This window comes from Toxorhynchites rutilus, chromosome 1 (genome assembly GCF_029784135.1).
Source record: "Toxorhynchites rutilus septentrionalis strain SRP chromosome 1, ASM2978413v1, whole genome shotgun sequence".
Lineage (NCBI taxonomy): Eukaryota > Metazoa > Arthropoda > Insecta > Diptera > Culicidae > Toxorhynchites > Toxorhynchites rutilus.
In genome coordinates, this window is record NC_073744.1 from 178,428,737 (window position 1) to 178,449,296 (window position 20,560).

At 34.3% G+C, this 20,560-nt stretch overlaps 2 protein-coding genes across 3 annotated transcripts in view; one reads left to right on the plus strand and one right to left on the minus strand.

The window, feature by feature from the left end:
* The window catches only part of LOC129764258 (moesin/ezrin/radixin homolog 1), a 114,866-nt gene that overhangs the window by 18,199 nt on the left and 76,107 nt on the right, over nt 1–20,560 (plus strand). For both annotated transcript variants that reach the window (XM_055763367.1, XM_055763291.1), the window contains one exon: nt 16,546–16,640. In XM_055763367.1, coding sequence (XP_055619342.1) covers nt 16,629–16,640 — 12 coding nt within the window. In that variant the 5' untranslated portion in view covers nt 16,546–16,628. The remainder of the gene's footprint in view (nt 1–16,545; nt 16,641–20,560) is intronic.
* On the minus strand, nt 6,875–9,463 carry LOC129761613 (tyrosine-protein kinase receptor torso-like). The gene has a single exon (XM_055759347.1). The coding sequence runs from the start codon at nt 9,461–9,463 to the stop codon at nt 6,875–6,877; it is 2,589 nt and encodes an 862-aa protein (XP_055615322.1).

Genomic DNA, 20,560 nt, shown 5'->3' on the forward strand with positions numbered 1-20,560 from the left:
GTTGATCGAGACTTGGATGCACACCGACAACCGAACCGAGAGAGTAGAGTAAAATCATGTGATAAAGCTCACCCACAGATAGATACAGGTGGCTGTTTCAAAGCGCTGGAGCAGGAAGTGACAAAAAGTGTACGAAAAGAGAAAGATATCTGGCAAGTGTTCGAAGAGAAACTCTTCTCGGATGCTGGTCACCTCGTACCAGACCAGAAGGGGGCGAGGAGTTGGCAATACATACAGTGTAATTGCGATGTTTTTTTTTGCTACAGCTAACCCAGAGGAGATTTTCCTCGCTCGTGGTAAATGATTCTGTAATCGCGCGATGTGTTGAGAGGAGAAAAAACTATCGGAATAAATACGGGAAACAACAACAACATCAGATCTCTTTCATCGATTCGCCGCTGTCATGCTTGGTCGCGTTGCAACTGTGGGATATTCTGTGACACCACCGATCGGAGATCTGATTGTTAGTAGTGGGGCCGTGACTTACGTGACAACTGCTAGCTTTGGCTACAATGTATGCGCAATAAGTGTGTTCGGTCGTTCAAATCGTTTTCAGTTAACGACATAAAGCGTTTTGTTTGGGTGTTCTATAGTTGTGTGATCCAAAACGCTGCTGTTTCAATTTCACGTTGGCTTTGAATAGGTTTGTCGTATTTGTGACTCGAATACTTTTCGATGTTATCAACTTTTTATTTGGCAATCTAAGTATGACACATATGGGCCCTTACGTCCACAACCAATAATAGAGGCAGAAGATTTTCCGCATAGAACCACCTCAATTTGTTCTTGATTTCATCACACTAGCTACAAAGTGCTTCTCCCTCAAAATTAAAAAGGTAGAAAAACCAAAAAAAAAACAAACGAAAAATTAACAAAATTTAAAAATTAAAATTTGACAAACCCAAGAATTACAAATAATTGAAATTCAAAAAAACATACAATCCCAGAAAACTAACAATGTTGAAATTGAAAACTGAAGTATTGAAAAAACAAAATGTCCAAAAATTTAAAAATTTGAATATCCAAAACTGAGAGTAAAACAATCGAAAAATACTGGAATTACCTAAATTGAAAAATTTAAAACATGAGGAATTGCAAAATCGGATTATTGAAATTTCAATCGAAATAATCGAAAATTCGAAAAAAAAAATTAAAAACGAACAGTCAAAGTATAAAATTTAATGAAAATGAATAGTTAAAAAACCTAAAGTTTGATTAAACCTTCAAAGTAAGGAAACTACAAAATAGTTCTTAAGTTTGAAACTAAATTTCCAAGAAAATTACGAATGAAAAAAATGACGAAATAAAAAAATTAAACATGGAAAAATTGAAAAAATTAAAAATCAGAAAACTAAAAAAGTGGAAAATTGTGAAATTGAAATACAGGTCGGACTCGATTATCCGGAGACTCGATTATTCGGAATTTTAGACTCAATTATCCGCAGTATTTTATTTCTTAATTTTCGGAAATTTTGAATAATTTGTATAATAATTCTATATTCAATAGCTAATATGGGTATCAAAAGAAAGGGCTTGATTAGTAGAATGCAGTTATTTATGAAAAATGTAAATCCAAGATGGCGTTCAATACAAAATGGCGGATTGCACATTTTCTCAGAACTCCATCAATATGGGTATCAAATGATCTTGAAAAATTCAATTTGGCCACCGCAAAAAAATGGCTGAATGGCTTGATTTGGAGAATACACTACACTATGAACAACATAAATTCTAAAAGGTCGCCGCCACAAAATGGTCGACTATGTATATTTTGCAATCCCCTCCATATTGGTATCAAATGCAATGATTTGACTAATAGAATACAGTACAGGTCGGACTCGATTATATACAATTTTGGACTCGATTATATTCAGTTTGAAAAAAAAATATTTTTTTTATATTTCAAATACAGGGAAACTTCGATATAACGTACATTTTACCTCGATATAACGTACACATTTCCAAAGTGTAAAGGAAATTTTTTTTCAATATTTTTTTTTCTGATAGAACAATGAATTACCCGTATTGTGATGCTAAAACAAGTTTTGTACCTTCAATAAATCCCGAAATACAGCTGGTTTTGTGATTCCGGATTCTAAATGATTCAATCTTTAATCAACAGTACGAAGGAAAACATCATGAGAAAGGCTGGTTTCGTCTTCTGATTGAAGTTATTCATTAACTTTACTAAAACAGCAACACAATAATGTATTATAGACTACTTTTGTGAGTACTTTATTAAGCATCGATATAACGTACAATTCGATACAACGTACAATTTTGAAAGTGAAATGTACGTTATATCGAAGTTTACCTGTATGGCTTAATTCATGGAGAAATGTAACCTTTCAACGTTAAGATGAAGTTTAAGTGGCTATTATATGAACAGTAGGGTAAAAATCGTGATTTTCTAGGATTTTGCTTGAATTTTCACCAGGAATTATTTATATCGATATTGCAGCCAAATTAATAAAGATAGAAGTTGTGCGTTAAAGAACAAATTGTGGAGTGGTTAAAGAACTTCAGTTTAATTGATAGAAACAATCTAGTTTTAGATAATTTTTTAGGGTAAAATTAATAATAACACATTAAAAATTATCAACTTTTAAGTGTTTCACTTCCAAAATGTTATTGAACTCACTAATTTAGTTGTTCCACTACAATATTCAGTATTAAATTTTCTCATCTTTTGAATGAAAGCATCAGAATTGTCTTCCGTAGCGTACTTTTTAATGTAGAGCCAGTTTGAGGCAACAGAGTCCGAAACAAAAAAAAAGTTCTGTAACTCTGTCATTGTTGAAATTCGAACATATGCGTAGGAGGATTTTTTTTCATCAAATATGATCGTCTATCACCTTCTGAGAGAATCTGGATAAATTAATTTTTTTCATGTGAGAAAGGTGTTTTCTGACTTTAAGGGGATGAATCAAAAATCAAATTCCTCTAATATTTAAAAAAAACGAAAGATACATGCAAAAAAAACAAATAAAGAAAAAAAATTGTTTTGACTCAATACTCCGGATAATCGAGTCTGACCTGTATTGAGAAATTTGAAAATTTGGAAAACCTACAAATTTGAAAAAGAAAAAATTAAAGAACTAAAAATTGAAACTTCGAAAATAAGAAAATTTTAAAAAATTATCTCAAACAAGTATGTAAAATTTTAATAATTGGAAATTTGAAAATTTTATTATTCAAACTTTGAAAATTGTAAAACATGAAAATTTTAAAAATTGCAAATTGATAGATTCGCAAATTCACAAAGAAATAGGAAAATCAAAACAAAAAAAGATTGAAAAATTTAAAAAATGAAAATTTAAAATTTTAAAACTTTGAAAATTGATTTTTAAGTTTTTGAAATTTATAATAATAATTGAAATTCAAAAAAAAGAATACAATCCCAGAGAACTAACAATATCGAAATAAAAAATTTAAAAATAAAAATGTCCAAAAATTAAAAATTTGAAAATGTAAAACCAAAGTGTTAAAAATCGATTTTTTTTTTAAATTGACTAAATTGAAATATTTTAAACATGAGGAATTGCAAAAAGTCTCGGATTATTGAAAAATCAAATCATTGAATAATTTAATACAAAAATAATCAATAATACGAGAAAAAAAATAGTTAAAAATAGTTGAATGAACGAAAATTTGAAAGTAAAAAAACTCCAAAATAATTCTTACATTTGAAAAATTTAAAAACTGACAAATTGACAAAATGATCAAATGAAGAATTGACATAACGACTAATTGACAAAAATTACAAATTGGTAGATTCACAAATTGTTAAAAAATTGTCAAATGGACAAATTGATGTATTGATAAATTGATAAATTCACAAAATGAAAAATTTACGAGTTGATTGATACAAAAAATAGGATAGATGATAATTGAAAAAACTCATAAATTAGAAAAATTGGGAATTGAAAAACTGAAAAATTTGAAAATTTGAGAAAATTGAAAAAATAAAATAAACTTTGAAAACATTTCAGATTTTTTGTATTGTATTCATTTTCCTTGAAATTTAAAAGAAAATCAAAATTTCAAAATTGGAAAATCAAAAACACCCCGAAATTCACAAATTTAAAAATCTGTAAATTAAAAAGTTGCCATTTTCAAAAATAGAAAATTTGAAAAGCTAAATGATTGAAAAATTAACAAATTTGAAAATGGCAAAAAACGAAAGAGCCAAAACTGAGACTTCGAAAATGAGAAAATCCGATAAATCAAATAATCAAAAATTCCAAAATTTGAAAGTTTGAAAATTTTATTATTATAAAAAATTATAAAGTAATAATAAATTTGATAAATTGATAGATTCAGATTCACAAATTCACAGATTCGCAAAATGTTAAATTGAAGAGTTAACGGAATGCAAATTGAAAAATTGAAGAATTAGTAAATAAGAAAATTGAAAAATGATCAGAAAATCGAAAGAATAAGAAATTGAAAAAAATGAAAACTAATAAAAAATTAAAAACCAGAAAAATTTTAAAATCACGGAAAATTTGAAAAATTGACAAAAAAAACAAAATGTCAAAATGACAAACTGATAGATTCACAAATTCACAAAATGGCAAAATGATGAATTGGTACATTCACAAGTTGTTGACAAATTGATGAATTGACAAAATGACAAATTTACGAGTCGATTTTGTGATTGGTTTTTGGGGTTATTTGATTTCAAAATTTTCCTATATTTTAGAAGTTTTTTTATTCTCTGATTTGTTTTATTTATTTTAAGTTTTTTGAATTTTCTTTGATAATTTTTTTTATTCGACTTTTTTAAATTTTTGACTTCTAAATTAACTTTATTTCGATTTTTCTATTTTTAGTTTTTATCCCCAGTTTTTTCTTAATTTTTCTTAATGTTTTTTCAAAATTTGAAATAACATATTGACGAGTTGACCAATAAAAAAGAAAAAATTGGCAAATAGGAAGGCTGAAAAATGAAAAATTGAAAAAAATATATAAATTAGAAATTAAAAAACATTTATTTTTCTTTTTTTAGTTTTTCAGTTTTCGGCTTGTATATTAAATCTAAAATCTTAAAATTAAAATAACCAACCAACAGAACGGTCCATTTGTTGACAGTAGATATCAGAATTTAGAGTATTGCGCTAAAATAATTAAAAATTTCAAAAAAAAAATAAATAAAAAAAATTGCGCGTATTTCACTGTCACAGTATCGGTATCATAAACACCATTCACAATTTCAACGATCTGGCATTTAATATGGTAAAATATTTGTATGGAATTGTATGATCAATATCACGCGGGATATTGAGCATAATGGATTACTTTTTAACCAACCTAAGAGTTTTTTTTTTATTTGTTTCATTTTGATTTTTTCATCGTGCAATTTTTGGATATTCGACCATTTTCATATTTCTAATTTTTTAATTTATTGGTATAGTTATTGGATTTTTGGGTTATATAATTTAAAAATTTTAAAATTTTAGGATTTTCAGATGTTTTTTATTTTCTTTTTTTTCTTTAATGTCAGATTTTAAGATTTTTTACTTTTTCGTTTGACTAATTTGAAATGTTCCTTGATTTTTTTTCTTTTTTTAAATTTTTTTTAACTTCTCAAGGAATTTTTTTAATTTGTTGAATTTTTAATTTTTTTCGGCTCAGGAGGGTCGGAAAAAAATAACTGTGGTCTCTAGTGGTGCTAATGATTCGCGAATGTAGTGCTCAGTCGTAATGAACTTCGTCTCGACACATCGCTTCGTTATTCTACAAGCTTAGTTCTCTCAATATTTTTGTTTTTTTTTTGAATTTTTGATAATAAATGCTTTTCAATTTTTATTTTGAAAATTTTGGAATAAAAAGTTTTTTTTTTTAATTTTGAAAAATATTTTTTTCGAAGCACATAAAATAAAGTTTTAAATTGTTTGATGTTTCACATTTTAAATTTAATTTTTTTTTATTTTAGAATTTTGTTTTAGAATTTTGTAGGAATACTTGAACTTTTCAATTTTGAAATCAAAGAAAAAATTAAAAAATTAGTAAATCAAAATATTAAAAATTCGAAACATAAGATTACAAATAAAAAAATTAAAAGCGTAAGTTCGTCAAGTCGTAAAAACAGCTTCAAATCGTTTGAGAAATACACATACATTTAAAACAGAAATCTGGGAAAAGAAAATCAGTCGCGATGGATATTTCCGTAGTATTTTCCACGACTTCTTGAGACCGAGAGACATCGGAAGACGGGTTTTCGTGTATGAAATATTGCTTGAAAATCATTAAAAAAATTTAGAATCAACAAAAAGAACATTTTTTCCACTCGATCAGTTCCGTCAATCTTTCTTGGCCAACATCTGGAGTATAACTGTCAAACTGTAGCAGGCAGTAGACGTCTTCAATAAATTATCTTAATGAAGCATTCATTTTCACTATAAAAAAAAGTCTTCTCTCAATGATAATATTTTTCAATGCCTCGAGGAAAATGGATGGAATCCGTTTAACAATGCACAGAAAGAACGATTGGGACATCTTGAAATCGACTGTAAATTCGCTTTTTTTTTGTATAGAGCTTTAAACAGCGATAGTTTCTCAACTCACTCTCAACTTTTAGGTCGACTTTAGGTAGATCTATACATAGGGATTAAACTGAACTGTGGAAGGTTCTGAAGACACAGGACTAAGAGATACGCTTGCAGATTAACTCTCACAAACAAACCGTGCCTAAGAACATATACACTCAGCATTTTCCATAATTTAAAAATAACCACCAATTAATGCTTGAATGCTATTTAAGCATCAATTGTTTTTGTTAATTATTTAGTTAAAACAAAAACTATTTTGTCAAACCAATTTATTCACAAACCTTACTATCTAAAATTTACTATCTAAAAACATCTTCAAACTATTCCGACCCCGACGACTCAACGATCGCGACCAAATCAATCAATGGCTTACTATGTTGGCTGGCGTTCTGCTCCTCCATCACTACCTCCAGTCTGTTTTGAATAGCATAGAACGTTGGCCTGTTGAGGGGCTGTGCATTCCAGCAGGACATCATCAAATCATACAGCTTCTGGCTACAGCCTGCGGGTTTTTCCATCCGGTATCCCTGCTTGAGCTGCACAATCAATTCTGCAGCCGACAGCAGAGGATACGGACTCGCGCCGAGGGTACAAATCTCGTTCAACAGTATCCCGAAAGACCACACGTCACTCTGGGAGGTGTACATCTGGTGGGTCAACGATTCCAGTGCTAGCCACTTGATCGGTAGCTTACCATTGCCAACCTTACGGTACATATTATCCTGGTAGATGTCTCTGCTCAGTCCGAAGTCGGATATTTTAACGATGTTATCACTACATACCAACACGTTTCTCGCGGCCAGATCGCGATGGACTACCTTGTTGCGTGCCAAGAAGTTCATTCCGGTAGCGATTTGACGGGCGAAGTCCACCAACCGGACGCTGGTTACGGCCAACTCCTCCAAGTAGTCGCGCTTCTGCTCGTCGTTACAGACTACATTTTCAGAGCCGTCGTTCTCGATCACCTTGGACCGCGAATTTGTTGCCGGTGGATCGAAGACAGTGTTACCGTTTTCGTCTCCTTTCGCCATTTGGTACAACTTATTGCTGAAACCCTTGGGACCACCGAGCAGGGACTTTTCATCGACAAAGGACGTGTTGAAGTTGAACACGCTCTCCGGTTTTTTATAGCCGTAAATACTTGGCGTTCGGGGTTCGGTGCAACGTTGCACCATTCTCTCCCACTCGTTTTTCAAATAGTTCAGCAGATTACCCTCGCTACAGTATTCGGTCAGCAGCATCATCTCGATGGTGTTCTCCTCCGTGCAGTAACCCACAATCGACACCACGTTGGGATGTGACCCTACCGATACCATCACCTCGATCTCCCGGCGGAACTCTTTGATTTGCTCCGCACTCGGATGGTCCTTCAACATCTTGACAGCAACCTCGGTAGCGTGGGATGCGTGCGATCGGGTGAGAATCCCCTTCCGGACCATTCCAAAAGCGCCCTCGCCGAGTACCTTCTGCAGCTGCACTTGACTGGGAGCGATCCTCATCTCGTCGTGAATCGTGACAATTGTATGGTTAGCGTTGGTGGTGGTAGCATCAGTGGGAACATTCTCCGGATCCTTAAAATATTCACAACACAGTTCGTCGCAAGTTACTCTTGATGTTCGCTGAAGGATCAGCCGGACGAAAATCGTGACCAAGCAGACCAAAGTGAAGATCACGATGAGAACGATCATCACTATTTTTTCAACTCTATCGGTGGTAGAAGGACGTTTGATGCTGCTGCTGTCAGTGAGCAGAATTAAATTGTGCGACGTTTTTCGGTTGTTGGCGTGAGCGGTGAGAAACACTTCGTATTGTGAACCACGAATTTCGAAGGACTCTATGAACACGCTGGTAGCGTTGCCGCTCACATTCCACAAGCCTGAGTTTGCCGGTTGCCCGTCGATCGCTGGAGTCAGGTCGTACAGCTTCAAAACGTAAAAATCCGGGACAATAGATGGTTTCGTCCAGCTTACGTTGAGCTGGAAGTTGCCGTTGGATAAACGTGAGGCGGCAACGTGGATATCGTTTATTTCTGTGGGTGCACACAGATATTCATTTCCACGGTGCCAATCGGTGCAAGCTGGGGTGTGGAAGGTAAACCACTGAAGTTCACTTACGTGGCCGCGATGGGTTGGATTCTTCGCCTGAACTGCTACCGTGTACTCCGAATCGAAGTCCAGGGATTTGATGGGAAGTTGGAAAAGGTATTCTACTCGATGAACGCTTAGATGGTCGCCATTAGTATCATCGGTAGAGTGGTACAGGATCGAATAATAGCAAGTTCTATCGGTAGCAGGTTTAAAAGATACGATGGCGTTCAGCAGAGTATTATTCTGATGACTTTTGCTATAGTTTGCCACAACTATGGTGCTGATGGCTTCTGGGGTGTAATCCACAGGTAGCGTATCGAACTGCTGCTGTTTGCTCGTGTAGATACAATGATGCCTCGCATTCAATGTGACCGCCGTGATGTTGTATCGGGTGTTCGGTTTGAGACCATCCAACGTCACCAACTCCGTAGTGCTCATCAAAATCTTGCTCCTGCTAGAGTTCTTAGCGCTTTCTTGCACTCTTATAACATATAGATTAGCGTCTTTTTCCTCAGTACTACCAATCTTAATCTTCAGGAATCCACTATCACGACACATTAGCTCTACGTGGGATATCACTTGAGAGTTTTCGACGAAAGCGAAGATCCCTAAGCTTTCTCTCAAACAGTTCACGTTGCACTTATCTATAGCGGCTCTCGTCGAATGCCTTTTGGCGAAACATTCATCCACACAGGATCCTATAACGTACCGCTGTTGATCACTCCATTCAACAGAACTCCTCAGCTGGGCATTGTTACCATTAGCCGTGCGAAGAAGGGTCACTACCCCAAGTAAAAATACTAGTATAAACTTCGGATTCATTATGTAGTACTTCAATGTTACGAATGCCTTTTGATCTGATCGTATCGACAGACCGCACTGTAATGTTTTCCGAATGGTTTGGAAGAGCAAATATATATTGGCACAGAGGGGATGATTGAGCTACCCGATGGTAGGTAACAAATCGTAGGTCCATGCCGTAGAATCATGGTCAGTTTTGTTACCTGTAAACGGGATATCCACACTTCCGTTTCCCACGAGACTATACCGAAAATCCGTACCTTGAACGGATATGGAAAAATGGTATCTCGTGGTATTTCAGGTACATTTCGGGCTGTGTCTTGTATGATTAGAACAAAGATGTACCGACTATCTGATCATTGGGAGGTATACCTGTTTGAAAAGTTAATTTCTGAAGTTTCAATTTAATCATGTAGGTCCTTTGTAAGTTTCATGATATAGGCTTCATGATGAAGTGTTGACTGTCCTATTGGACAGCACGCGCCCTCATAGAATGTCATCAGATGTCAGTCATACCCTGCTGTTCTGAGGACACTGGCCCGGAATGACAGAGCTGCCGGCTGTCACTAGTTGTAAGTAAACAAAACAAAGAAAAAGGAGAAAAGTGATTCAAGAAAACATAAATCGTGAATTCATAGAAATATTTGCTGCTTAATTAATTATATATTCTTACTTGCTACTTAATTAATAGTATTGTTAAAAAGCGAGGTAAATTTATATTGGATATAACCTCAAACTAATTGAAAACTACTTCCTAGATCCTATAATTATATTCAAAGCTTAGACACCTGATTTAACCTGATTGAACTTGACCTATTTCTAATGCTAAATTGAATTGGTAAGCCAGGAAAAACAATCTTTTTCTTCGAACATAGCTGATAACTGAATATTGTTACAGCTCTTACCATTATACTAAGGAAACTGTATCACCCGCTGAATCCGAACTAGGGAAACTAAACGTAACTGAGATAGAACTCGAAACGTGAACTTATACATAACTTAATACCAACTTATCGTTACTATTTACATATCTATATATATAGGAAATTATTAATTCTCCCAAATAAAGAGCTTAGCGTCTATCAGACTTACAAAATTTTAGTCAAAGAATGGAATGCAGGCAATTATTTTGGTTTCCATTAAAAATTATCAAAGATTTTTTTGGAAAAAAATATTTTGAAAATCAAAATTCATTTTCTCGAAAACATGCTTTTAAAATTCAGAAAAAGTAGATATAAATATCCCTTTAAATTTCCAACAAGTTTTCCATACATCGGACGAAGGGCACATTGCCATGGAAAAAGTTTTTCGAGCCACAACTTTTTCATTTTTTTTCTTTGAAAAAATACTATTAATGTCTAATTCGTAACATTTTTATGTATAAATTATCGCAATTTACATGCTCTACTAACTTTTCTCTATTTAGAAACATGTCAAGAACATGTCAAACGTGAGAATTTACACACAAAAATGTTACGAGCAAAACATTATTTTTTTCAGGAGTCTTCATACAAAAATGATTTATATTCCAAAAACTATAGAAGATAGAAAGTTGATGTCTTCGACAAAAGTTTATATTTTAACAATATCTGAAACTTTGTCGAATACACTATATCGCTATCTTGACTTTAAACCAAATTAGGATAAGTTGTATTTTTTTCAAAGAAAACATGGGAAAGTTGTTGTTCGAAAAACTTTTTCCCTGTTAAAGTGCCCATCTTCCGACGTATGGACGACTTGTTGGAAATTGTAAGGGCTATTCATATACACATTCTTATGAATTTAAAAAAAAAACGTTTTTAATTTTTAAAATAACTTTTTTGTCAGCGAATTTTTTTCCGAAAATTTAGTTTTTAAAGTATAATTTTTTGTAAAATATTAAGAAAAAAAATTGTCTTTTTCTAAAAAGTTCTTTTTCGAATATTTCAAGTACGCAAAGTTGCTTAAATGACCCATGTCTTTACACCCACAATGTTTCACTACTATCTGAGATGGTGCTGCCAACTCCTAAGACGAGTTAGCATGAAATTCGTCTTTCCATTTTCCAAATTTTCAATTTTTTGTTACTGAAATTTTTATTGACACATGAACTTCATCGAATATATAGTTAGCCTATTTTTGTTTAATTTCATCTCATTTAATTTTAAATTATTCGTATATTCAAAATTTAAAAAACAATATAAGTTTTCAAGAAACTCTCAAGCTAGAAAGTTGAAATTATATAAATTAATTTTTTTTTCAAACAATTAAATCTTTTAATTTATTAATTGGCATTTTAAAATGTTTAAATCTTTAAAATATACGAAATTCCATCTTTTAATTTTCTATTATCGATTCAATTCTATTTATCAAATAAATTTTCGGATTGTATCTGAATTTTTCAAATTGAAAACAAAAATCATAATTTCACATTTTTAAATTTTATAAATGATTTTTTTTATTTTAAAAATGGAGATTTACAATTTTTATTTTATTTTAATTTTTTTAGATTTAATCGATTCATATTTTTTTAATGTTTTTAATCTAAGTTTTTTTTCCATTTTCCAATATAGTTTAATTTGTTATTTTATTTCCTCTTTTTGTTGAATAGTTAATGTTCATTGATTTTTTTTTATTGAATTTGACTTCAAATTCAGTTTTTTTTGAGTTTCTCAATTTTCGCATTTTTCAATAAATTTATAATTAATAAATATAGAATGAAATAATATTTCTCAAAGCGCCTGGACGGGTAAGGGAGTAAAAAGTGCCCCTAAACCAAATCACCAGCTGTATGGCAAATATTGTATAGGATATTAAATAAGAAATTTTGGCGGTTTATTTGAACCCCTTGTAACTCTTAGGATTCGGGGATAGGGTTCTCAGGGTCGCTTATTCCCTAGCCGGCTACCTTCAAAACCCTCTTTTCACAAACAGAAGTTCCTTCGTGTTTTTCGCACCTCCAGGGGACCTCACGCAGCTATTGATGCCACCTGCTAAGCCCCCTCACTGAATGCGCTCAAAGGTTGTACAGTGCTGACCCACCTTCTTCCGACCGACTGAGGACGAGGGCTGAAGACTCCTTTAGAGTCCGAAGGACGATAAAAGTGAAGGGGTAGTGTTCTAGAGGAGCACGATTATCTGTTTTATGTACAATGTTTCTTCTTTCTTCATTCTTTCTATTCTCTATTTCCTTTTCATCTGCCCCTAAATTCTCCTACCTATCGTTTCCTTATTTATCCTGTATGTGACGTCACAGTTATTCATACATGCTATACTTGCGGTACTTGGGGGTAAATTCTTTTTCTCTCTTGACCAGTGATCTAGCACTGTGAATATTTCAGCTGCTCTGTGCAACTTCCTCGGGGAATTTCCGCGCTTCACAGTCTCTTTGACGCCAATTCGCGATGGCGTATACGGATTGTCGTCTTCGCTTAAAATGGCTGGTAAAGCTGATCAGCTTATCGAGCTGTGAATTACGTTATACGTAAAAATAAGCCCGCTGGACGGACCTGTCCAGCGTATTAGCATCTGGGCTAGATATTCCGGAAAGACCATACCACACATTACCTTTTTTCCCAGATTTTTCTTCTCTCCTCTTCCTAGTTTTCGTATCCTTTGTTCTACGATCCTATCTTCTGTGAAACGGAACTAAACGTTACTACCTTTATTCCCATTTTCAATTTCCAACTAACCTTATATCTCTGCTATCGCTTTTCCTCCACAACCTCTATTCACAAAATCAATCTTTTTCTAATTTCAAATTTAACTTTCCGTCGCGCACTTCCTACTTCCTAAAGCGGTCTAAGTCGTTTGCCGGCACTGTTCATTCACCGAACTTTTCCTTTCTTCAGCTAATGTGCGGGGAAACAATAAGTTTTTTCTTTGCCTAGTTGGCTTCCCCGTTCGATGACGGTAGGCCAGCTGGATAGTGTGTCGCGGTGGGTATTATTTACCCAGGACTCTAACCATTTGTGTATATCTAAAAATTATCCAGTAACCGGCGGTCTAACATAGGATATATAGTGAAAAACTTATCGTTTATATCACGCCATCCTCAACAGCATCGAGATAAAAAATTTGAAAAAAATATTGAATGCGTATCTTACTACGGTGTATCAAGAAAAATAATCAAAAAAAAATTTATCAAAAATTAAAGCACTAAAAAAATGTTGAAATTTTGCAATTTTTTTTTTTGATTTAGAGATTCAGTACTACTCTGAATCATATTTAAATGTGTTCTTACGGCTTTTCTAGATATGTGTGATTTTTTTCAGATTTTTTTCAGATTGCGACGTACAAATAATATTTTTTTATATTTCCAACGGGTCAGGCTGGGTAAGGGAGGAAAAAGTGCCCACAAACGAAATCACCAGCTGTATGGAAAATATTGTATAGGGTACTAAATAAAACATTTCGGCAGTAGTACCATATATTTGAGTCCTTATATGGTACATCATAGGATCTATGGTGAAAAATTCACCTTTTCGTTTTTTCCACGCCACTCTCAATGGCTTTTTGACAAAAATATGGAAAAAGTACTGAAAGTACATCTTACTAAGGTGTATCGATAAATATCTTCAAACAATTTTTTCATCAAAAAATGTAACAATAAAAAAAATTAAATATGCGGTACAATTTTTTTTATATATTTTCAGGCATTTCGAAATTTTGAAAAAAAAATAACTTTGAGACCCACTTCTGCTCTAATTTTTATTTAAATGCGTTCGTATGTGTCTTTTTTTTCCACATGTGTTGCAATTTTTTCCTGAATTTTTAGGGACATTGCGAGATACAAACATAATTTTCTTTATTGTTTTAATTGTCTGCATTATTATTTAAAATAAAAAAAAAAGTAATAATTTGGATTTTTTATAGTGTTCTTCTCATTAATCCGAATGATCTTTCCACAAGGACTTTATATAATTAAAAATAATTAAAATAATTAAAAATATGTACAATTTTTTTGTAACGCGAAAAACACTCTAAAAATTCTGAAAAAAACCATATACCTAAAATAGTCGTTGGAAGAAATTTGAATACTACTAGAGTACTACTGAATCTCAGAATCAAAAAAATTAAAATTTAATTTAAAATTTAAATAAAAATTAATTATTATTTTTTTAATATTTGATTTTTTGATGAAGAAATTGTTTGAAAATATTGATCGATACACCTAAGTAAGATGTACTTTCAGTACTTTTTTTTCTCTCCATATTTTTGTCTCAAAGCTATTGAGAATGGCGCGAAAAAAACGAGAAGGTGAATTTTTCACCATAGATCCTATGGTGTATCATATAAGGACTCAAAAATATGGTATTACTGCCAAAATGTTTTATTTAGTACCTTATACAATATTTCCATACAGCTGGTTATTTGGTTTGGGGTCACTTTTTACTCCCTTACCCGCGCAATTTTGATTCCTAAAATTCCTTGGTTTACATTTTATTCATTTGCATTTAAATTTTTTCTGATTATAATTAATTTAATAGAATCTTCAAATCATAGAAATTGAAATTGTTTATATTTTTATTTATATCTTGTATACATTTTTTATTTGGCTATACTTCATGTTAATAACAATGAAAAATGAGTTAATTGTCAAATGTTTTGTGACTTTTTTATTTATTTAATAATTTAATTTAGAATTTAGATTCAATTCAAATTTTTCAGTTAATTTGCTTATAAAAATAAATAAAAATTATACTTATTACTTTCATATCGACATTTTTCATTTATTGATTCTTTTAATTTTTTTTAAGAAATGAACTGCAATTGGACATACTTTTTACTGCAGAACATATGCGTAATCGAATTTTTCGAATGTTCCTACATCCAGGTTTTTTAAGCGGGGGATACATACCTCGTAAAAAAACCGCGTTGATTAGAAAATCCGCGTAAAACAACCGCGTTAATTCAAAAATTCGGGTAAAAAACCGCGTTAATTGGAAAATCCGCGTAAATAAAACCAGGTCACCTAAAATCTACGTAAGCATCGTGATAGAGTGCGGCACTAATTTTCGTCATAAGCGCAAAGTTTCGTCGCAAGCACTGATTACCATCATATGCTCTGACGGAGCATGAAGACGAAATGTGAGCGGAGTGAGAGATGTAATATTGCTCTGGTCTTTTTTCACGTAAAAAAAACCGCATTAATTAGAAAATCCGCGTAAAAAACCGCGCTAATTGGAAAATCCGCGTAAAAAACCTCATAAAAAACCGCACAAAATAAACCTTGGTGTATTTTTCTTCAATATTCTCCAATTTACTCTATCATTCTGAATTGGATGAAGACGAACACAACAAAATGAAGACAGCTCAAACATGACCATCCGTTCTCTTGTGATGATGAATTATACGTACATTTTTGTACTATTTTTATTTAAAGACAATAATTTCGTAGAGCTATGAGTTTGCATCAAGTTTGAATTTAACAAATTGAAGGAAAAAAAAGAAAAAAATATATTTTGGAATTTCTAGTTTGAGTTCGACAGTATATTTAATAATTTATATTTTGAGAAGTTGAAAAGCTTATTTTGATCAGACAACTCATCTATTTCGAAAAGAAAAGAGAGTTAGTTCGAGAAAAGATAAGATGAGAATCAAAGAAACAATTGCTGATCAAATAATTCAACCGATAAATGTTAATCTGAAGATATCCAGTAAAGGAGAACTGCGATATAAATAAGAATATACTTGCTTCCATCCATCATCGTCCTACGTTAGGCCAACACTGAAAAAAAATCGGTAAACCAGATCCAAAACTCCTTTCACTTTCGATTTGTTCAATACGAAAAATACACTCCCAAAAGGAATTGTCCCACATGATGAATTATTCACCGCACATCGCCGTAGACGAACAGGTCGAAACAATGAGAAGAGTCCAACAAGACATCAACGCGCAGATTTCACTCTTCATCTGCACAACCACTGCCCCTGATCTGTCTTCCGATTTTAGGTACTTTCAGTTTCATGTTGGTGAAAGCACCGTTTCCAAAAAGAAAAACAAGGAAAACACCAGCGAGCAGAGTTTGAATACGAAAAAACTGATAAATTGTTCACATACAACATATTTTGAATGGCGCACAACGTTATTGATAAACCTGCTTTATTCTGCTTTTTTCCAGAATACATAATTCCACTGAGTTGACCGTCAATTGAGAGTATTCAACATTAGCCATCCGTCAAGTTAACAAAACAATCGTCCAAAATGCCTAAATCGGTAAGTACAACTCTTAAAAAAATAAGAAGAACACAAATACGTCGTCGCTCCGTTATCCGTCGACTCACACTCCCATTACGAATTACGCAACAGGCATCACTCAGCGCCAGTAGTCATCGTTGGTTGTCGCCTGCAAAACACAGTGCCATCTATGGAAGATGATCGAAACCGGCGCGACTTCGTCTCAAAGATGGCACTGCGGAAGGCGAAGGCGCTCCTCGTTAGGTATTATTGTTGAGTGGAGGGGGGGAGAGGTACTTTCACGCCACACGGCCATATCCGACAGTAACAGCAATAAACACGTACCCATATTTGCATTTGTAATTATATTGAGCTGCTGCCGCTGGAGCTGCTGACGCCGCTGCACCTCTTCCAAAAGCGGAAGAGCGTGTCTTTTATCGCACAAAACACTCTAATAGCCGTCGTAATGAATGTTATCTTTTTCCAATGTATGTTTCGCGTTTGTGTGTGCGCGAGGGTTTGTTTTGTTTTCGCTAGAAATTAGCAGCGAGGTGATGCAAACTTTGTTTCTCTTCTCCAGGCGGGGTTGAGTCAGCTTCCAGAAGATCCGGACCGACCGTGTGCGCGGTGGTCCCGAAGCTTAAAGTCTTGAAGTGCTGAAATGTGTGCACTTTCAGTAATTTATGGCCCCGTCTGCGGAAGAAATGCTATTGAATTGTTTATTTGTTGACATTGAAATGACGAATTTGAGTTATTCGCGAGCTAATGACTTTGTGAATGTTGCACCTGCAACGTTTGAATCGCTTGAGAGAGGTTGCTTTCGTTGCATCAGCACTTTGTACATTATATAAAGAAATTCAGAGGATTCTCAAAGGTTTGCTATGAAATTGATATCGATCGACAAAAGGAATAAAAGGACATTACAAAGAATGTGGCATGTGATTTCTATCTATTCCTATATTCCACTCTCATTGATAAATCGTTGCTCAATAATGAATTTACCGCATCTCAATTTGCACCTTATTCACGTTGGCTCAATATATTGTTGCGCTCTCTGCACGTTCAATGAAGAAATTATATCTTTCATGCACGCTCCTTTGCGCTGAAGCGATGTTTTCAAACGTCATTTTCAAAGCGAATTGAAATATCCATTTATTCGAACTGTTTATGTTCGAATGATCACCATAATCACTTGTTTGTATTGATTAAATTATTGATTGAATGGAACAATTTTCGCATTCAATTGAATTCAACATATTTGCTGTGAAGGTAAAGAATTTGAACAAACGCCATGTAATGTAAGGCACCTTGGTTTTGATGGCTGTGTTAGGGAAAATACTTCGGTGGGAACAAAAGTTTTCCCAAATCGCATGGGGAAAAAGAAATGTCGTATATTGTCAATATATGGCAACTCTTAAACATATCTTGTGTTGTACTGTACCGTAATGTATTACGCATTGTACTTATCCCATTGGGTCATACTTATACGGCTATTGAAAGACGACAATCTGTGCTCGTTTTGACAGTGTTTTATTGTCTTTTTCAGACTCAAGTTATAGCGCGTCAAAGATGGAGTCCACCATCAAGAAATTCGCCATATTTTACGTTTTTACTACCTGCGAGGTAAAACTGCAACGAAGGCGGCCGAAAAAATTCATGTAGTTTATGGACCCGATACTGTAACGATTCGCACAGCACAGCGTTGGTTTGATCGATTTCGTTCTGGTGTAGTGGCTGTCGAAGATACACTCCGTACTGGTAGGCCAATCGTCGTGAATACCGATAAAATCGTTGAAATCATCCAAGTAGACCGGCATGTAAGCACTCGCTCGATTGGCCAGGAACTGGGTATAGACCATAAAACCGTTTGGAACCATTTGCAGAAAATTGGATTCCAAAAAAAGCTGGATGTATGGGTGCCACACGAGTTGACGCAAAAAAATATTTTAGACCGAATCAACGCGATGCACTGCTGAAAGGGAACGAGATCAACCCATTTTTGAAGAAGATGGTGACTGGTGATGAAAAGTGGATCACGTACGACAACCTAAAGCGAAAAAAGTCGTGGTCGAAGCGCGGTGAGCCGGCCCAAACCATCGCCAAGCCCGGATTGACGGCCAGGAAGGTTTTGCTGTGTTTGGTGGGATTGGAAGGGAATCATCCACTATGAGCTGCTCAACTATGGCCAGACCCTCAACTCGGTTCTTTACTGTGAGCAGCTTGACCGTTTGAAGCAGGCGATTGACCAGAAGCGGCCAGAAATGATAAATAGGAATGGTGTTGTTTTCCACCAGGACAACGCTCGGCCTCATACATCTTTGATGACCCGCCAGAAGCTACGGGAGCTCGGATGGGATATCATATTGCACCCACCGTATAGTCCGGACCTGGCTCCAAGTGATTATCATCTCTTCCGGTCCATGCAAAATGCTCTTGGTGATACTAAGTTGGCCTCAAAAGAGGCTTGCGAAAACTGGCTGTCTGAGTTTTTTTTTTTCAAATAACGAGGGGTTGTTTTATAAGGGGGAGATAATGAAGTTACCTTCTAAATGGCATCAAGTTTGCGAACAAAACGGCGCATATTTGACTTGAATTGGATAATTTTAAGTATGTTAAATACAGCGTCAAATTTCGATCAGAAATATGACATTTTTTTCCCAACCCAATATTTGCAATGCGAATTTCCCCAGGCACCTTTGTTTTGAGGGCTGTGTTAGGGAACATACTTCGATGGGAACAAAAATTACCCCCCACTTGCATGTATTTGCAAAGCGGGTTCCCCCAGGTACATTAAATTTAAAGCCTGTGTTGAGAAAACCGTAAATCGGACCAATCGAAACGTGACAGGTAGGGCGTTCAGATTACGCTTAATATTTCACAGTTGTTCAACTGTTCATGAAAAATAACATTTTATTCATTGTGTTAGATGCGTAGACATATTTCCTATCAATTGATGCAAAAATCTTTCCGATCTATTGAGAAATGTTCGAGTTACATATATTCGAAATCTTTCACTTTTTCCTGCATGTTCTGTGTTTAGGTTTTCATCTTACTCCCCATATATTCCGGTTAGACGTAGTCTCCCGTGAAAAGTTCGTCGTTGTATTCGAAACGTTCTCACTGGAACAAAAAAATAAGGAATAAAAATGAAAGCACTAATTAATTGCCGGTGGCGGTGGTGTATGGGTAAGCGTAACTGCTATGCCATTATATGTTTCTTGAATATACATTTTTGGGAAAGACGTTCTGGGATAATTTATTTTGGTGAAATGATACAGATGAAACTCGAATAGCTGCGTGCGTTCTTTCACGTGCGAAATGGAACCCTTTGACCATGATAATTATTAGAGCACATTTGAGCAGTTTTTATCCCTTTCACCTACAACATCGAGTCTCACTCGATGTAAAATGATTGTGCCAAAACGTACAACATCGAGTCTCTCTCGTGACCCATCGAAGGGTTTGCATTGTGTCCGCTCTTTTGAAAATTAAATCGTACGGGAAGGGGTTAATCGTCAATGAAAGTTTGTGCTTTCTTGATGATTCAGTATACGTCGAGAATATACCGATTTCGATACTGCAACGAATCAACCAAAAGAGACTGTCCGAGATGAATGAAACAAGTAAAAAATAATGAGTGGTTAACCGCAAAAGGCTGTGAGCAAGTGAGCTCCGAAAAGCAGCAAAATTTTCCCAGTGATGACACCAAAATAATATTTACACAAGATCACTCGCCAAAACTGACTTGTGTCTTATGGGCACACTAGTGCTCCTCAGATCCGAAGGCTGTGTATTAGATTAGAATTTGGAAAGATGAAGATAAAAAGCAAATAGAGCGATGAGATAAAGTATGAAAAAAACGAGATGAAAACGAAATAAAATGGAACGTGACGAAGTTTGCAATGAAGAAGTACACTGTCGAAAACGAAGAAAGGCCAATATGACAATGAACAAGGGCA

Bases quoted from the DNA above. Each gene is read 5' to 3' on its own strand.
- LOC129761613 (XM_055759347.1), bottom strand. From the start codon at position 9,463: ATGAATCCGAAGTTTATACTAGTATTTTTACTTGGGGTAGTGACCCTT.